At 44.3% G+C, this 19,517-nt stretch overlaps 1 protein-coding gene across 4 annotated transcripts; it reads right to left on the bottom strand.

The window, feature by feature from the left end:
- Positions 1-1,200: 1,200 nt before the first annotated feature.
- Positions 1,201-18,390, bottom strand: ZFP30 (ZFP30 zinc finger protein). 4 transcript variants are annotated; one of them, XM_062176213.1, is made up of 5 exons: positions 18,322-18,390; positions 12,967-13,051; positions 11,433-11,559; positions 7,239-7,334; positions 1,201-3,757 (listed from the first exon to the last, which is right to left on the bottom strand). In XM_062176213.1, exons 2-5 carry the CDS (start codon positions 13,000-13,002, stop codon positions 2,388-2,390), a joined length of 1,629 nt encoding a protein of 542 aa, XP_062032197.1. In that variant the 5' UTR covers positions 13,003-13,051; positions 18,322-18,390; the 3' UTR covers positions 1,201-2,387. The 4 variants fall into 4 exon arrangements, with proteins under 4 accessions (XP_062032197.1, XP_062032198.1, XP_062032201.1 ...); XM_062176214.1 differs by lacking the exon at positions 18,322-18,390 and adding an exon at positions 17,901-18,214; XM_062176217.1 differs by lacking the exon at positions 18,322-18,390 and adding an exon at positions 17,679-17,838.
- Positions 18,391-19,517: the final 1,127 nt, after the last annotated feature.

Below are 19,517 nucleotides of genomic sequence, written 5' to 3'. Positions count from 1 at the left end.
AATATATCTAAAAACATTATTTCAATATGTACTCTGAAAAACTGAGATTTAATATTTTTCTTTAAAACTCAGATGTCCAGTAAAGCCACCGCCTGCAGTGCCGGCATGCCATATGGGCACCAGTTCAAGTCCCAGCTGCTCCACTTCCGATCCAGCTCTCTGCTATGGCCTAAGTCCATGGGCCCCTGCACCCACATGGGAAACCCAAAAGAAGATCCTGGCTTTTGATCGGCACAGCTGCAGCCGTTGTGGCCACCTGGGAAGTGAGCCAGCAGATGGAAGACGTCTCTCTCTGCCTCTGCCTCTCTGTAAACTCTGCCTTTCAAGTAAATAAATAAATAAATCTTTAAAAATAAATAAATAAAAGTAAGTTGCCATGGGGCTGGTGCTGTGGCATAGCAGGTAAAGCCACCACCTGCAGTGCTAACATCCCATATAGGCTGCTCTGCTTCCACACTTGATCTTAGCCAAAAAGCCGAGAAGCGATTGCTCTGCTTCCGATCCAGCTTTTTGGTATGGCCTGGGAAAGCAGTGGAGGATGGCCCAAGTGCTTAGGCCCTTGTACCCACATGAGAGACCCAGAAGCTCCTGGGTGCTGGCTTCGTGTCAGTCCAGCTCCAGCTGTTGCGGCCATGTGGGAAGTGAACCAGCAGATGGAAGATCTCTGCCTCTCTATAACTCTGCCTTTCAAATAAATAAATAAGTCTTAAAAAAAAAAAAACTAAGTTGTTGAAATAAGAGTACTATGTTTTACATTTAGCACTTTCAGTTTGGACTGATCACATTTCAAGCGCTCATTACCTCAATTTCTAGTGACCAACATGACTACCATATTTGACACTGCATATCTTGTCCATTAATTTCCACATTTCGTTATAGCAACTGTTTGCCTGTATTCATTCTTTGAACATGGAGTGACTACTATGGGACAGGTACTAAAATAGAAACAGAGATAGGAGTTGAAGTAGGAAAAGTCTAGACTCAATCTTAACTTCCTGAACACATTACAGTGCATTTACTATCCTAATTTTTAAGCTTTGGAAACATCCACAAGTTTTGGTATATAGGCATTTTAAATAAATCACACTTCAAACTGGTTGAACTTTCAAGTTTAATTTCATATTTAAAAGATTATAAAAATTTTTAAACACATAAAAATTCTTAAGAAAGAGAATAACTAAAATAGAAATAAAACCTATGTACTCAGTTTACCATGATTCTGCCATACTTATCTACTTTTTCTTCTGCATGAGCATTTTAAAGGATATTTCAGACATCATTTCAAATATGTATAAACTTCAGATCACTACCAAATAGACATTTTAAAAACATAAGCACAATGCTACTATCATACCTAACAAAAAGTTATCTAATACTATTAACATTCTTATTTCCCAATTATTGTAAAAATTACTTACTTTACAATCTGTTAATTCATGATCTAAATAAGAGTGAATTTTTCATTGCAATTGATTGATGTCTCTTACATCTCTTTCAGTATCTAAGAGTCCCACCTCCTTTTTTCAGTGTCACTTTATTGGTTGAGATACCACATCATTCCTCTTGTAGAATTACCTACAATTTAGATTTAATTGCTTCTTTTTATGCCATGTAATTTGGTCTTCCATTCTCTCATTTTCTTTAAACTTGGAATTAGATCCTGAGGCTTAAATACAGGTTCAATATTTTTGGCAAGATGTGTGCATCTTTTGAATCACAGTAGGAGCATGTTTTATTGTCCTACTTTTTGTGAGGTTAAAATTGATCAGTGGGTTCAAATGATTTGAGCCTGATCTATTCACTATGAAATCCATGTCAAACTTCCATTTAATGGTCTTAACACCTAATCAGAATTGTGTCTAGATCTGTTATTATATGTTACAGAATGGTTTTCCTAATAGAATTCTCTAATTCTATTTCTACATTCATTAGTTGGAATTCTCTAATCAAGAAGAATTTTACCTCATTAACTTCTGGTTGTCCTGAAATACAGTTTATATAGGAAATTCAGACTAAATGTCTTTTCTTTCCTTTTATTTATCAATTGTCAGAATGAGCTGTACCCTGGCAATCTCCATAGATATACTAAACAGATGGAAGGATATAAAGATGGTAATAGTTAAGATAAAAAATTTTTTTCCTCATTCATTCCTCTAATACAGTTGCTTTCCAGAATGACTTCTGAAGTTCAACATGGCTTAAGAGGTGGTGACCGGCTTCTACATACTCATTAAATTAACACATTCTTCTTTCTTTTAAATAAAACCTCTTATGCCAAGTTAGTTTTGAGTACGAAGCAAAAGGGATTCCTACATTCTAAACTTTTCTTCTAGAGTTTATTTTCTAATGCTTTTAACACAAAATTCACAATGGGAAGATTTTCATAATTAACTTACATTATGAATTCGCTGATGGTAAGTAAGGTGTGAATGCTGTCTAAAGGCCTTCTTACATTCTTTACATTTGTATGGCTTCTCCCCAGAATGAATTCTCTGATGCTGAATAAGTGATGAATGAAGTCTAAATGCCTTCCCACATTCCTTACAGTCATAAGGTTTCTCACCTGTATGAATACTCTGATGTTGAGTAAGTTGTGAGAGCAACCTAAAAGTCTTCTCACAATCCTTACATTTATAGGGTTTCTCACCAAAATGAATGCTCTGATGTTGAGTAAGTTGTGAGAACAGCCTAAAGGCCTTCCCACATTCCTTACATTCATAAGGTTTCTCTCCAATATGAATACCCTGGTGTGAAATAAGTTCTGAGTAACGACGGAAGAACTTCTGACATTCTTTACATTCATAAGGTTTCTCTCCAGTGTGAATTCTCTGATGGAGAGTTAGATGATAGCCACGACTAAAGGTCTTCCCACACTCCTTACATTCATAGGGCTTCTCACCAGTGTGAATCCTCTGGTGGAGAGTGAGCTGTTGCCGCACTCTAAAGGCCTTTCCGCACTCTTTGCAGTCATAGGGTTTCTCACCAGTGTGAAGTTTGTGATGTACTCGGAGGCCTGTGCTACATAGAAAAGCCTGACCACACTCCTTACACTCATAGCACTTCTCAGCGATGTTAAGTCTCTGATGTCGGGTGAGATGTGCATACTGCCTAAAGGTCTTCCCACACTCCTTACACTCATAGGGTTTCTCACCAGTGTGAATCCTTTGATGAAGATTAAGCTGTCCTCGCACTCTAAAGGCTTTCCCACATTCCTTACACTCATAGGGCTTCTCACCAACATGAATTCTCTGATGTACTCGAAGGTCTGAGCTACACGTAAAAATCTTTCCACATTTTTTACATTCATAGAGTTTGTCAGAAGCATGAATTCTCTGATGTCGGCTAAGGTGGGCACACTGTCTAAAGGCTTTTCCACATTCTTTACATTCATAAGGTTTCTCACCAGTATGAATTCTCTGATGAAAAGTAAGTTGCTGGCGGACTCTAAAAGCCTTTCCACAGACCCCACATTCATAAGGTTTTTCTCTATTATGAGTTTTCTGACACAGAGTAAGAGATGCTAGTTTTCTGTAAGTGGGAACTTTCGCAGGGGTGGTTTTTGTCACTTGCCTGAAATGTATCGTGTAGGGACGACCCTCTTGTCCCTCAAACTGTTTATATTCACAACCTTTTCCAAGAAAGGAGTCATCAAGGCCACGACTTTTAACTCTTTCCATTATTTCCCACTGAGATAATTTCATGTCATAATTATCTTTCTCTTGAAATAACTTTTTAGTGTCATACCTGGATTCCAAATCTGAAAGAAAATAAGATAAACACATGGTAATTCCTAGTCTAGACAAAATAAAGAAGCAAATAAACACTTAATAGAAAAAAAAGCATAACACAAAATAAAGCCTAGTTGAAGTAAATGGACTAAGAAAATCTAAAATAATTATGCAATTCAAAAAAGAGCAAAGAAGAACAAAGAAAATCATGAGTTAAGACCAAATTAGTTGGATGCAAAACAAGGTCTAAGAATCCTTACTTACCTGTTTAATGCCTTCGTAAACATGTTCTAATAAATCACTTTTTTTTTTTTATTTTTGACAGGCAGAGTGGACAGTGAGAGAGAGAGGCAGAGAAAAAGGTCTTCCTTTGCCGTTGGTTCACCCTCCAAAGGCCGCCGCGGCCAACGCGCTGCGGCCAGCGCACCACGCTGATCCAAAGGCAGGAGCCAGGTGCTTCTCCTGATCTCCCATGGGGTGCAGGGCCCAAGCACTTGAGCCATCCTCCACTGCACTCCTGGGCCATAGCAGAGAGCTGGCCTGGAAGAGGGGCAACCGGGACAGAATCCGGCGCCCTGACCGGGACTAGAACCTGGTGTGCCGGCGCCACAAGGCAGAGGATTAGCCTGTTGAGCCACGGCGCTGGCCCCTAATAAATCACATTTTTTTTTTTTTAAATTTTTGACAGGCAGAGTGGACAGTGAGAGAGAGAGAGAGACAGAGAGAAAGTTTTTCCTTTGCCGTTGGTTCACCCTCCAATGGCCGCCGCGGTAGCGCGCTGCGGCCGGCGCACTGCGCTGTTCCGATGGCAGGAACCAGGTGCTTCTCCTGGTCTCCCATGGGGTGCAGAGCCCAAACACCTGGGCCATCCTCCACTGCACTCCCTGGCCACAGCAGAGAGCTGGCCTGGAAGAGGGGCAACCGGGACAGGATCGGTGCCCCGACCGGGACTAGAACCCGGTGTGCCAGCGCCGCAAGGCGGAGGATTAGCCTGTTGAGCCACGAAATACATCCCCTCTTTTGTATCTGCCTCCCTTTTACAGCAAACTCCTTCTAAAGAATTACTTATACTTATTTTTATCACTGCCTCACATCTCATTTTTCTTTTCATCTCTCAATAACAATGTAACAGGGATGGAGAACCTTTATTCTGCCGAAGGCCATATGGATATTTATGACATTATTCATTGGCCATACAAAATTATCAACTTAAAAGTAAGCCCACTGGGGGTTGGCACTGTGGCATAGTGGGTAAAGCTGCTGCCTACAGTGCCGGCATCCCATATGGGTGCTGGTTCAAGTCCTGGCTGTTCCACTTCCAATCCAGATCGCCCCTATGGCCTGGGAAAGCAGAAGATGGCCCAAGCCCTTAGGCCCCTGCACCCACATGGGAGACCAAAAATAAGCTCCTGGCTCCTGGCTTTGGATCGGCCCAGCTCTGGCCCTTGCAGCCATTTGGGGAGTGAACCTGCAGATGGAAGACCTCTCTCTCTGCTTTTAAAATAAATAAAATAAATCTTTATTAAAAAAATTAGCCTGCTATAGATTTACTGATTTTCAAGTCCCAGCTGAGGTTGGCTCAGGAGGCAGGTCCTGACCCAAATAATTTTGCAGGCCTTATACATCCCAAGGGTCAGACCTTCCTTACCCCTACTCCAAAGCAAAAGAAAACTTTGTTACAGACTGTTTCTAACATACTAAAAGGTAAACATAATAGTTTATTAAGTCTCCATGTATTGAGCACCAACAATCATCAACCCATGTCCAATCCTGGCCTGTGTGGGGCTCTCCTCCCATTATTTGAAGCAAATACCAGATATTATATCATTGTAATCATACTTATTTCATTATTAATCTCCAAAAAAGACTTTTAAGCACAACCACAATACCATTATTCAAACCTAAAGAAATGAATAGCAATCCTTTATATGTGTTTATAAATATGTGTTTATACTTCAAAGTATCTGATATATGATAGATAATTCATGAAACAAAATCCATGTTTAACATATAACTTTTAATATATACTTTCTCTTAACATTCTTTCTACCTCCCTTGTAATTTACTTGTTGAAGAAACTATTTTTAGTCCTATAGTTTCTCATACTCTCAATTTCATTAACTATATTTGGGAATGTAGAACATTTCCTCTTTTTCCCAAGAATATTGGGTTTAGAAACTTGATGAGACACAGGACCAATTTTGTTGACAAGAGTACTTCATATGTGATATTGCAGACTTTCATTAGGAGAAAAATAATGTCTGATTATCTCTAGTTCTATGGCCTTATCAACCTTAATATTCAATATTTAGATCCAATAGTTTATTATGTGTTCCAAAGTGGTAGTATTCTGTCATTCCTTCTTCATTTACTCACTGAATAATTTTATTAAGAGAAACACATACCCATCTCTTAACCTACTGGTACAGTTCTTAAAAGAAAGGTATGATAAATGCTTCTTTTCCTTTACATTCATGTGATTCAGATAAGTTAGTTTTCTAGTACCTTCTAGTAGTGAATAATATTCTATGGGTATCATTAAGAATTAATGGAATTAAGAACATTTTATGTGTGGCAATACATTATAGCTACTGCAGGAATTGATGCTCAAATGGTCCTGTCAGAGCCTCTTCAAACTGGCTCCTCTTCCTTGACCACCCTATCTAAAATGACCCCCCCAAAAAAATAAATAGAGGGACTGGCGCCATGGCACAGTAGGTTAATCCTCCACCTGTGGGGCTGGCATCCCATATGGGTGCCGGTTCTAGTCCCAGCTGCCCCTTTTCTAATCCAGCTCTCTGCTGTGGCCTGGGAAAGCAGTAGAAGATGGCCCAAGTGCTTGGGCCCCTGTACCCGCATGGGAGACCAGGAAGAAGCACCTGTGGATGGAAGACCTCTCTAGTGGAAGAGAGCACCTGGCTCCTGGCTTCGAATTAGTACAGCTCCAGCAGTTGCTGCCATCTGGGGAGTGAACTAGTGGATGGAAGACCTTTCTCTGTCTCTCCCTCTCACTGTCTGTAACTCTACCTCTCAGATAAATAAAGTCTTAAAAAAAATTTAAAAAATAAAATAAAATGACCCCATTCACTCAGTATAATTCCTCATGTTCTTGCCTTATTTGCCTTTCTTAATAACATCTAATCATTTCAGGATATTTAGTAACCTACTTATTTGCTTTTTCCTATGTCTTCCTGACTAAAATGCCAGTTCATGAAAGCAATGAAGAAAAATACATAAAGTCAAAATATGAAAGAGGAACTTGAAAGGAACTGAATTCAAATTATAGGTAAAATGGTTATCACTGGGGAAGAAAGCTTTTGCCTACTGAAACGGGAGGAAAGTACATATGAGAGAGAGGAAATTTCTTTGATGGCTCATGCTGAGATCTGTTTTCTTCCTAAGTGTCAGGATTCTTCTTCACAACCAACATCTGAGGGCGGTTTCCTCCCCAACAAGCAGGTCTGTGCCACGCTATAACGGTTCACCTCTGCCTGGTTAGGACTTACTCACCTAGGCTCCATCTTCTTTTCTCACCCCTCACAACCATCCAGGGCTCTTTCCCTTGTTCCAATAGAGTAATCAAATCTGGCTTAGAAATAGAGCATCCTGTTTGAAAGAAAATGACAGAAAATAAAAATGCAACAATTTATTTGATATTGCCTTCAGAACACAAATGGTTGTCAGGATTGAAAAAACATGTTACAGTTACATTAAGGTCACAATGAAAAACAAGAACAGGGAGGTAGGGACATGGTCTTATTTTAATTTAAACTCATACAAGCTTTCCCTTTTGAAGAGTAAGTAATACTTTAAGAGCATTGATTTCAAATTCTGCCTGTAACCTCAGTCACTAGAGAAATTATTTAATCTCTCTGTGCTTTAGTTTTCTTAGTTGTAAAGAGTGGATAATAGTACTATGTATATACAAGATTGTTGTAAGGTTTGATTTAATACAAGTGTATAGTACAAAGTAAGTATTATTTGTATTTTTAGGTGCTATTTCCTGATAGTTTGCTAAGAGGAAAATAGTAAGTTATTTGCCAGGATATTCATTCGATATTTAATGCAAAGTTCATGTATTTTAAGCTTTTTCACCACAGAGCAGTCAAAAGATAGCATGTCTGTTGTAACAAATTGAATATGGGGGCCAGCACTGTGGCATAGCAGGTAAAGCCACTGCCTGCAGTGCCGGCATCCCACATGGACACCAGTTTAAGTCCCGGCTGCTCCACTTCAGATCCAGCTCTCTGCTGTGGCCTGGGAAAGCAATGGAACATGGCCCAGGTCCTTGGGCCCCTGCACCTGCATGGGAAACCCGGAAGAGGCTCCTGGCTTCAGATTGGCACAGCTCCAGCTGTTGCAGCCAATGGGGAGTGCACCAGCGGATGGAAGACCTCTCCCTGCCTCTCTTTCTCTGACTTTCAAATAAATAAATAAATCTTAAAAAAAACTGTGCCACAACTAAGATGTCTGGTGAATCAAAAGTAGAAAAATGCAAAAAAATAAGAAACTGACTATGTCCACCCAAGTTTTAACAAATTGTTTATTGAATCCAGCATCATACACATTGCATAAGCTGCTTTTTATACAGAAAAAAATATTATGGGGGGTCAGCAATGTGATACCATGAGTTAAGCCACCACTTAAAATGCTGGCGTCCCATGGTGGAGCACCAGTTTGAGTTCCCACTGCTTTGCTTCTGATTCAGTTCCCTGCTAATGCACTTGGGAAAGCAGTGGAAGATGGCCCAAGCGCTTGGGCCTCTGCCATCCCTATGAGAAACCTGGATGAAGTTCCTGGCTCTTGGCTTTAGCTTGGCCCAGCCCTGACAGTTACAGCCATTTAGGGAGTGAACCAACAGACGGAAAATCTCGGTCTCTCCCTCTCTGTCTTTCAAATAAATAAGTCTTTTTTTTTTTTAAAGTTCATGGAGGGCTGGCGCCATGGCTCACTTGGTTAATCCTCTGCCTTCTGCGCCGGCATCCCATTATGGCGCCGGGTTCTAGTCCCAATTGCTCCTCTTCCAGTCTAGCTGTCTGCTGTGGCCCAGTAGGGCAGTGGAGGATGGCCCAAGTGCTTGGGCCCTGCACCCGCATGGGAGACCAGGAAGAAGCACCTGGCTCCTGGCTTCAGATTGGCGCAGCACCGGCCGTGGCGGCCGTTTGGGGAGTGAACCAATGGAAGGAAGACCTTTTTCCATGCCTCTCTTTCTCACTGCCTATAACTCTGTCAAGTAAAAAAAAAAGAAAAAAAAGTTCATGGAAGGGGCACGGAATAGTGGTGCAGCAGGTTAAGCTGTACCTGTAACACTGGCATCCCATATGGGTACTGGTTTGGGTTCTGGCTACACCACTTCTGATCCAGCTCCCTGCTAATGCACCTGGGAAAGGAGTGAAAGATGGCCATAGTCCTTGGGCTCCTTCCACCCACACTGGAAACAGATGACGCTCCTGGTGTCTGGCTTCAGCCTGGCCCATTTCTGGCTGCTGTGGCCATTTGGGGAGTGAACCAGTGAAGGGAAGATCTAACTCTGCCTTTCAAATTAATTAATTTTAAAAAAGTTAATGGAAAATGGAATGAAAAGATAAATTTCAATAAAATTTTTGGCAGATATTGTGTTACATGGGTTGATTCATCAGCTGGGACACCCACATCCCATATCAGAGTGTCTGGGATCAAGTCCTGCCTCTGCCTCTGATGGGACTTCCTGCTAATACAGACTCTAGCAGGCAGCAGATAATGACTGATGTACTTGGGTTCCTGCCACCCATGTGGGAGACCCAGATGGAGTTCCTGGCCCCTGGCTTTAGCCTGGCCCTGTCTTGGCTGTTGCAGGCATTGGGAGTGAACTAGATATATGGAAGATCTCTGTCTCTCCCTCTGTCACTCTATCAAATAAACAAATCCATCTTTTAATGAAGTTGCTTTTTTATTATTAAAGATTTTATTTATTTATTTATTTATTTATTTGAGAGGCAGAGTTACAGACAGAGTGGAAGACACAAACAGAAAGGTCTTCCACTGGTTCACTCCCTAAGTGAGCACAACAGACAGAGCTGGACCAATCTGAAGCTAGAAGCCAAGAGCTTCTTCCTGGTCTCCCATGCGGGTGCAGGAGCACAAGGACTTGAGACATCTTCTACTTCTTTCCCAGGCCATAGCAGAGAGCTGGATTGGAAGAGGAGCAGCAGGACACGAACTGGGGAGTGAATATAGGATGTCCATATAGGATGCCAGCACCGCAGGCAGGGGCTTAGCCTACTAGGCCAGCCCCTAAAGTTACTTTTAAAAAAAGACTGATTTATTTATTTGAAGGTCAGAGTTACATATATAGAGGGAGAGACGGAGTGTCTTCCTGGTCTCCCACATGGAAGCAGGGGCCTAAATACTTAGGCCATCTTCTGCTGCTTTTCCCAGGTCATTAGCGGGGAATTGGATTAGAAGTGGAGCAGCCAGAACTCAAACTGGCCCCCATAAAGGCTTTTGGTATGGCAGGGAAAGAGCACAAAAAGAGACAAAGACAGGGAGAGGTCCCATCTACTGATGGCTGGAGCTGGGCCAGAGCTGAAACCAGAAGGTCTCCCAGATGGGTGGCAGAAACCCAATTGCTTAAGTTATAACTACTGCCTCCCAGCATAGGCATTGGCAGGAAGCTGGAATCAGGAGCCAGGTGACCCAACTGCTGGGCTAAATGTCCACTCCTTGTATAAACTCTTTTAAACAGGTATATGGAGGGGCCGGTGCTGTGGCGCAGCAGGTTAAAGCCCTAGCCTGAAGCACCAGCTTCCCATGTGGGCGCAAGTTCTGCACCAGGCTGTTCCTCTTCTGATCCAGCTCTCTGCTATGGCCTGGGAAAGCAGTAGAAGATGGCCCAAGTCCTTGGGCCCCTGCACCCACATGGGAGACCTGGAAGAAGCTCCTGGCTCTTGGCTTCGAATCAGCGCAGCTCCAGCCATTGCGGCCATCTGGGGAGTGAACCAGCAGATGGAAGTCCTCTCTCTCTGTGACTCTGTCTTTTAAATAAATAAAATAAATCTTAAAAAAAAAATAAAAAAACAGGTATATTGAACCAGACACCTGTCTTCCTATTCTTGTTACAGGTGAGTCCGTGAATAAACACGGCCCATATGTAACAGTATGAAACCAGATTTCTTTGACGGTGGTTTTGCTGTATTTAAGAATTAATACCCAGCTGAAATTAAAGAGAGACAATAGAGGCCAGCACTATGGCACAGCAAGTAAAGTCGCTGCCTGTAGCACTGGTATCCCATACAGATGCTGGTTCAAATCTCGACTGCTCCACTTCTGATCCAACTCCCTGCTAATGAGCTTGGGAAAGCAGCAGAAGATGGCCAAAGTGCTTCAGGCTCCTGGCTTCGGATGGGCCCAATTCCGGCAGTTGTAGCCATTTGGGGAGTGAACTGGCAGATGGAAGATCTCTCTCTTCTGTCTCTGCCTCTCTCTCTCTCTCTGTAATTCTGCCTTTCAAGTAAATAAATAAATCTTTCTAAAAGAGGGGGGGGGGAGAGGCAGTAACAGAAAAGACAAAGGAAGATGTAAAGGTCACAGAACTATTGAGGAAGAGGAAAGTGCTTAAGATTCCTATTTCCAAACCACAAAGCAGATACTCAGCTGGGTTTTAAAAAGGCAAACTTGAAATTCAGTTCTGTGAATTTCTAAATTATTTGACATACATAATCTTACCCAGTGACACAAAGTTGCTATAGTTCTCTAATATCACATCTCTGTACAAATTCCTCTGATTTGAGTTCAAGCATTCCCACTCTTCCTGAGAAAAGTCTACAGTCACATCTTTGAACATCACCAAATCCTGAAATGACAAACCCGTGTATTATTTGTAAGATTAAAGAAGATATTTGCATGATGGAAGAAATTTTCCATGAACAGGCTGGAGCTGGAAGCCCGTGATATGAGTAGGTGGCAATAAGGAAGTGTGTGGGACTGAAACAGTTTCTACATATTCTTAAAGATTTCTATTAATCCAGAGGTTGGCAAACATTTTTTGGTAAAGGGCAATCTTCTAGTCTTTGCATGCCACAAATAGTCCCATATTCTTCTCCATTTTTGGTTAAACAGTTCTTTTACAATGTAACTGGCTTGCAGGCTGTACAAATATGTGTCATGTGCCCAATCTGGCTTACAGGCCAAGTTCACAGTATTTGTAGTTTGTCCATCATTGCGACTGCCAAAACTTTCCATATATCATGGGATATCTAAAATTATTTATTTCCAGACATGCTCAGGTAATCTTCGGAATTTTCCAATTAACTCAAATAGGTTTAAAAAGATACCACATGTTAAAGGCTAGAAAAATCCTCAACAAATAAATGTGATTTATTGTTTCTTCTTTGCTTTTAAGAATTAGAAAAACGGTAACTTGGAAATTTTTTCCTCAAATGAACTGTAAAATATCTATTTTTAAAGAGTAGAACTTCCACAAAATTATTTTTTCCAGATCCAACTTTATTATATGGCATCATTAGTATTTTTCCTCAGTATAATAAATCCTGTATTGAACATTTAAATATACCACACAATAGTCCATTTTATGGATACGTCAGAGTTAGTAATGAGTATGTTTTTTCTATAATGTTAAAATTTAAAATTTATGTTATACAAAATCCTAAAATTGCAATGTCAAATATGCTAGCTAGTTTAAATTCAGACGTGAGTAAATGCAACATATATACCAGAGAGCAAAGCCAAGGAAATATTTTAAATATCTTAATAATATTGGTTATTCTTTGAAATATTTGTTATATTGGTTATTCCCTGAAATAACTTTTTGACTACATTGTGTTAAATAAAGCGTTAAAATTAATTGTATCTGTTTCTTTGTATTTTAATTTGTTACTAAAATATTTAAGATCATGTATGTGCCTTACATATTATCCTACACTTTTAAAATATGAGTCCTAGGAAATTTTAAATTACATATCTACCTCACATTATAATTACTTTGGACAGTGCTATTCTAAGGTGTTTTTCAGCCTTAAAACTCTCAGATAAAAATACCCTCTTCCTGGGACTTCACTTCTGTTCCAGCTCTGCTCCAGACAGAGGCAGAGCAGGCGCACAGGAGGGGCACCCCTCAGTGGAATGAGAGAGACTGGGGAGCAGCTGTTGAATGGGGCATTAAGAAATTTCAGAGCAACAAATGAGAATGTTAACATAATTTGAAAAACAATGATAGTTTCAAATAGAAACACCAACTTACATGAGCCATTATTTTAGTATTGCAAGAACTGGTCATTTTCCAGGGGGTTCATCTACTGGAGAAGCAGAATCCACAGAAAGCAGGGCTGGGGGAAGAATGTAAAATCATGAGAAAAACAACTGCCTCAGAGTTTCCAAAATCTATTAACAATCTATTTTACTTCTCCATTCCTACATACAACTCCTGCCTCCAGCACATGGACGAGCTATGAAAGTAAGACGTAAGTTAGACAAATATATATTATCCCTAAAACCACAGGGAAATCAGCCCACAAGAGAGACAGATGGACAGCAGAGTCTCCCAAAGGGAGGCACATGCCCAGATACTTGGGCAAGGGGGCTTCTAGTCAGTCTGGAGAATGAGCTACACAGACCCGCCATGGGCAGATCCTCTTCCTACCTTCCCAGCTGAGAAGGGGCTACGCCATCTAAACTAGAACTTTCTTTTTGGTCTTAGGAATTTGGCGACCTCCCAAAACCTGCAGACAGAAAATGTCATGTGTTAGAATTGCTCAAACATTGCTGCAACTTGGAATCACTTGAAGATCTTTTCAAACTACCGATGCCTTGGAGACTGGCGCTGCAGCTCAGCAGTTCAAAGCCACAGCCTACAGCACCAGCATCCATCTGATATGGACACTGGTTCAAATCCCCGTTGCTCCACTTCTGATCCAGCTCCCTGCTAATGCACCTGGGAAAGCAGTGAAAGATGGCCCAAGACCTTGGACCCCTGTCCCCATGCAGGAGACCTGGAAGAAGCTCCTGGCTTCAACCTGGTCCAGCCTGGTGGCTGCAGCCATTTGGGGGAGTGAACTAGTGGATGGATGATCTCTCTGCCTCTTCTGCTAATTCTGCCTCTCAAATAAATAAATATTTTTTTAAAAGTTCCTGATGCCTGGCTCCCAAACCCAAACACTGAATTATCATAGTGTGACTTGGAATCAGGATTTTTTAAATTAAAATCTCCCTCTGGTGATTATAATGTGCAGCAAAGTTTGGTAATCAAATTCTAGTATACACCAGAATCACCTGGAAGGCTTGTTAAATCACAGATTGTTAGGATCCACTCCTAGAATTCAGTGTTCAGTAGCTTTATGGCCCAACTTGAGTTTGGATTCCAAAAAGTTTCCAGGTGATGTTGATGCTACTTGTTCTGATGCCACTGTTTGAGAAAACCACCTGCATAGATCATGCCCATTAGCCTTTACCACAGTGATACTGAACTAAGTGGGATCCCTTCTCCCAGGCTTACCTCCCTACCATTCTCAGATCCTCAGAGCTTAATGCTCACTCTTTTCCTATGTAGGATCACCAAGATTGCCAGCACAGTCTCTATTACCACTCACTCTTTCTTGGCACCCAGACTGGGGAGAAGTAAATTTATGAAACCTGAGTATAGATAATTCTCCAGGAAATAGAAATAACCTGTTTATTCATTTGTTAAAATGCATGTTACAGGAAATGGATCAGTATATTTGAAAAATTGATATTCATATTTACTAAGCTTTTGGATAAATGGATATTCACTGGTATGAAGTTAGAAAGAATGAAATGGTGTGTGGACTAGAAGCAATCACCAGTGTCAGCTCCACCCCCACCCTAATGGGATTCCCTGCTCCTACTTCCCTGTCTACCACCCCATCCCCCTACACCCCTGGCCAAAGTTTAACAGGAGCTGTTCCAGAACACATGCTCTCTCATGCTTTTTTTTTTTTTTTTTTTTTTGACAGGCAGAGTGGACAGTGAGAGAGAGAGAGAGACAGAGAGAAAGGTCTTCCTTTTCCGTTGGTTCACCCTCCAATGGCCGCCACGGTTGGCGCGCTGCGGCCGGCGCACTGCGCTGATCCGATGGCAGGAGCCAGGTACTTATCCTGGTCTCCCATGGGGTGCAGAGCCCAAGCACTTGGGCCATCCTCCACTGCACTTCCTGGCCACAGCAGAGAGCTGGCCTGAAAGAGGGGCAACCGGGACAGAATCCGGTGCCCTGACCGGGACTAGAACCCGGTGTGCCAGCGCCGCAAGGCGGAGGATTAGCCTAGTGAGCCGCGGCGCTGGCTCTCTCATGCTCTCTTACGCTCACCTTCTCCCCACCCCACCCAGGTCCACTGGGCTTCCCCCACTGGACAATAAACCTTTCCTCTAAAAAATAAATAAATAAATAAATAAATAAATGGTGTGTGGATAGAAAGTATTTATTGGGGCCTGAGCTGTGGCGCAGCAGGTTAAAGTCCTGGCCTGAAGCACCGGCATCCTATATGGGTGCTGGCTCTAGTCCTGGCTGTTCCTCTTCCGATCCAGTTCTCTGTTATGGCCTGGCATAGCAGTAGAAGATGGCCCAAGTCCTTGGGCCCCTGCACACAAATGGGAGACCCAGAGGTAGCTCCTGGCTCCTGGCTTTGGATCGGCGCAGCTCCAGCCGTTGCGGCCATCTGGGAAGTGAACCAGCGGATGGAAGACCTCTCTGACTCTACCTCTCTCTGTAACTCTGTCTTTCAAAATAAATAAAATAATTTTTTTTTTAAAAAAGAAAGTATTGATGAGATTAAAAAAAAACCTGAAAAGAATCTACATATCCTTCAACATTGTTAAATATGTTATCCTGTATTCATAAAATGGAAAATTAAGTAGTCACTAAAAATGAGGGTAAAATTTTCATTTGGGGTCAGCATTGTGGCATAGTGGTAAAACCACTGCCTATGATACCAACATCCCATACAGGCACTGGTTCTAGTCCCAGATGCTCCACTTCCAATCCAGCTCCCTGCTAACTCCCTGGGAAAAGCAGCAGATGGCCCCAGTACTTGGCCCCCCCCCCCCCCCCCCCCCCGTTAAGAGTGTCACAAAACACACCAAACACTGGGAGGAAGGGGAAGGGTTTATTGTGGAAAAGGGATTATTGTGGAAAACCCAGCAGACCAGAGGGAAGTGAGCGAAGAAGGAAAAAGAACGAGAAGGAGACAGAGACAGAGTTTAGGAGAGGGAAAGGAGAAAGCAAGACAAAAGAGCGTGGAGAGAGCAGGTGAAAGAGCGTGAGACAAGACTAGAGAGAGAGAGTGCACGAGTGAGCAGAGAGCAAGAGAAGAGAGAGGTGAGAGAGAAGAGGAGCGCGAGAGAGAGCCACGTGTTCAGGAACAGGTCCTTTTAAAACTTTGCCAGAGGACAGGCAGGGAAGCAGGAGCAGTGAATCCCGAGGTGGTGGTTGGGCCATGTGGCCACCTGGTGGGGGCTAGCGCCTAGGATGAAGACAGGTTGTAGATCGCGCCATAGATAAAACTGCACCATTTTCCTAACACTTGCCACCCACGTGGGAGACCTGGATGAAGCTCCTGGTTTTGGCCTGGCCCAATCCTGCCATTGCAGCCATCTGGGGAGCGAACCAGCAGATGGAGGATCTCTCTCTCTCTTTCTCCTCTGGCTCTCCCTGTCTCTGTCTCTATGACTTTCAAATAAACAAAATAAATCTTTTTTAAAAAATTCAATTCTGGGGCCAGTGCTGGTTCACTCCCCAACTGGCCGCAACGGTCAGAGCTGCGCCGATCGGAAGCCAGGAGCCTCTTCAGCCTCTTCTGGGTCTCCCACGTGGGTGCAGGGGCCCAAGGACTTGGGCCATCCTCTACTACTTTCCCTGGCCATAGCAGAGAGCAGGATGGGAAGTGGAGCAGCTGGGACTCGAACCGGCGCTGCAGGCGGCAGCTTTACCCACTATGCTACAGCGCCGGCCTAAATAAACAAATTATTCTTGCTCACAAATCCAGAAATAATTACTACTTTAGAGTTTATTTTCCCAAAACATTTTTATAAGCATGTGTTTTTGTATGGTTTTATTTCTGAAAATAGGATAAGATCCCAAGATTGTTAGGTTTTTTTTTATTTAAATAAGAAATTTAGTGCTTTCATGGATTTTCCCTCTTCCCACCAAAATTAATCATTTATAAATATTTGCAATAGCTCTGTATACACTCTTAAGAGGTTTTTGTTGCCCTAAAAGCAGAGAACAGAGATCAAAGACTCCTTGTTCTGCATCCCTGTTGCGGTCCACTTGAGCATCTGGTTCAGTTTCCTGCTTGCAAACATCCATCATAATTAACTTCACATTTTCACTACCCTAGGGAATACAGAAAGCTGACAGGCAATAAATAAACATCATCATTTAACAGCAGTAGTTAGTATTAATGAAGGACTATGTGCCAGGTTCTCTTCTGAGAGCTTTATAATAACCCTTGCCTTTCCACAGAAGGAAACCCGGGGCACAGAGACCGCCCAGACTCACTCAGCTCGAAGTGGCAGCCAGGACTGAGAGACCCTCTGAATCCCGGCTGCACACCTTCACCACTGCACTACACCTCTCCCAGTCTACCCGAAGAGACAGCCAAAAGAAATTCAGGATACCCAATCTCAACCATGCCTGGCCGGTCCCAAAAAGTTCCACCCATTAATTCCTCGGGGGGGGGGGGGGGGGGAAAGTCCGCACTCCTATTCCGGAATCGTTAAAGATATCCAAGCCGTAAAGCACTCTTTAACAAAAACAGAAGATGATCATTAACTTACAGCCGCGGCATTTCCTTAGAAGGCCAGGGCTCACAGCGCAGCTCAACACGGCACACGGTTAACTGCACGACCACATGAAGTGGACACTAGGACCAGAAACCTATTCGTGACGCCCCAGGACATCACTTGGTAGGGAAACCGTGCAAACCAATAAATCATTCTTACACAGGACTTGTCGAGCGGAGGAAACCCAATCAAGTGCACGCCACGGAAACAAAGAAACGCCGCCAACCCACGCGGAACCCGGCTTTTTGGAGGAGCAGCAGCGGCGCCTGTCACCCGAAGGGGCTTCCCTCTCCGGTGGCGGGCAGAGCCGGACACCCCAGACTTTTCCGGGGGCCGGGCAGAGCCCACCGCCCACGCTGCCCCGGGCCCAGCTCCTCCCACCTGGCGTGCACGAATGGAAGCTGGAGGCAGACGCGAGAGGGGCCGCCGACACTGAGGTCTGGGTTCGCGGCTCTCGTTTTGTGGTAACTGGGACGCCAGGGAGGCCCACCCCGCGAGGACGCCAACTGTCCAGCGAGTCCTGGCTTCCCGCAGGGGCCTCTCATCGTGGGCGCCACCTCTGGTTTCCCTCGCGAGTCTCTCTCTACAGCCGGTGGCAGCGGCGAGGGACCTTCAGGTCTCGCAGTCCACGCTAGGCCGCACCCTCAAAGCCGGCCGCGCACCGTTACCGCCGCACCGGCTCCTCCACCAGAAAGTGCACAGCACCCTTCTCCGGCCCCCGCCCCGGGGTCTGTCCCTCAGAGCCGCGCCGGCCCCGCGCGCCGGCCACGGCGCAGCCAGGACCGCGGCGCTCGGCGCTCACCAGATTCCGAGGGCCGCCCGGCCGTCCAGTCAGCCGCGCCGGGATTCCGGGGAAGGCCGGGCTCGGTCGCGACTGCGCAGGCGCCCGCGGCCCCTCCGGGCTCTGAGGGGCCAGCGGGGCGGGGTCCCGGGGGGCGGGGAGGGGCCGGTGTCGGTGCCACAGCCCTGGGAGGGGACCCCTGTGGTAACGCTGCTGAGGAGAACCGGGTCTCCCCTAGCAACCGGAGCCCGAAATCAGAAAGCTGTACAGTTCGCCTTTCTTTTGATTCTTGGCTCCGCGCCCCCGACCCCCCGGGCGCCGAGACCCCCAGCTCTGAAAAATGACTCCTGTCCGGTGTGCGCAGGCGCGCGAGGACCGGCGCCAACCCGCCGCCTTTCAACCCGACCCGGGGCCTGCCGGCTGGCACCGGCCCAGGCAGGTGAGAGGGAGTTCTTGGCTGATGTCGTGTTGCAGGCCGGAATGTAGAATAAAATGGATTAGGTTTGTGAGCTGGGAGACCACGCCCCTGCGTGACTGCACGCCCTTACCTGGCCACACCTGTACACCCACCTGCCAATCAGGTTGATTAACCACGCCCCTTTGTAAGTGGATTAGCCAAGGACACAGTATGCCCGCCCTCTCCTTTTCCTTGGCTTTTTCGGGCCACCCGCCCCACGCTTCCTGGCCTGGATGCTCCTCCACTGGCTGGTTGCTGGTGCTCAGTATAAACCCAGATTTACCTCTCTCCTATAGGTAAAGCCCTCAGTCTCCTATGCATTTCTCTCACTGAATAAAAGCTTAAAAATGAATCATGCTGCCTCATTTATCTACCCCGGTATTCAGAATTCTCTGAATATTAGGCAAGAACCCACACGGGCTTATTAATATTGGGAATTTATTAATAAGCACACTGTGATATCACATGGCACCCCAGATGGGACTTTTGGGGGAACTCTTAGGGACCATATTCGGATGTGATATTTTAGGGGGCTACTTCTGATCCAGCTCTCTGTTATAGCCTGGGATAGCAGTAGAAGACAGGCCAGGTCCCTGGGTACCTGCTCCCAGTGAGAAGAAGCTCCTAGCTCCTGGCTTCAGATCAGTGCAGCTCTGGCCGTTGCAGCCATCTTGGGATTGAACCAGCGGATGGAAGACCTCTCTCTCTGTAACTCTGTCTTTCAAATAAATAAAATAAATCTTAAAAATAAAAAGAACTT

This window comes from Lepus europaeus, chromosome 19, assembly GCF_033115175.1.
Source record: "Lepus europaeus isolate LE1 chromosome 19, mLepTim1.pri, whole genome shotgun sequence".
Classification (NCBI taxonomy): domain Eukaryota; kingdom Metazoa; phylum Chordata; class Mammalia; order Lagomorpha; family Leporidae; genus Lepus; species Lepus europaeus.
The sequence above is the reverse complement of the archived record's forward strand: the minus strand, read 5'-3'. Positions and strand labels throughout refer to the sequence as shown.

Excerpts from the sequence above, each read along its gene's own strand:
- ZFP30 (XM_062176213.1), bottom strand. The coding sequence starts at position 13,002 with ATGACCAGTTCTTGCAATACTAAAATAATGGCTCAT. Across the intron at positions 11,560-12,966 it reads ATACTAAAATAATGGCTCAT|GATTTGGTGATGTTCAAAGA; the intron begins GTAAGTTGGTGT and ends TTGTCATTTCAG. Across the intron at positions 7,335-11,432 it reads TAGCAACTTTGTGTCACTGG|GATGCTCTATTTCTAAGCCA; the intron begins GTAAGATTATGT and ends TCTTTCAAACAG.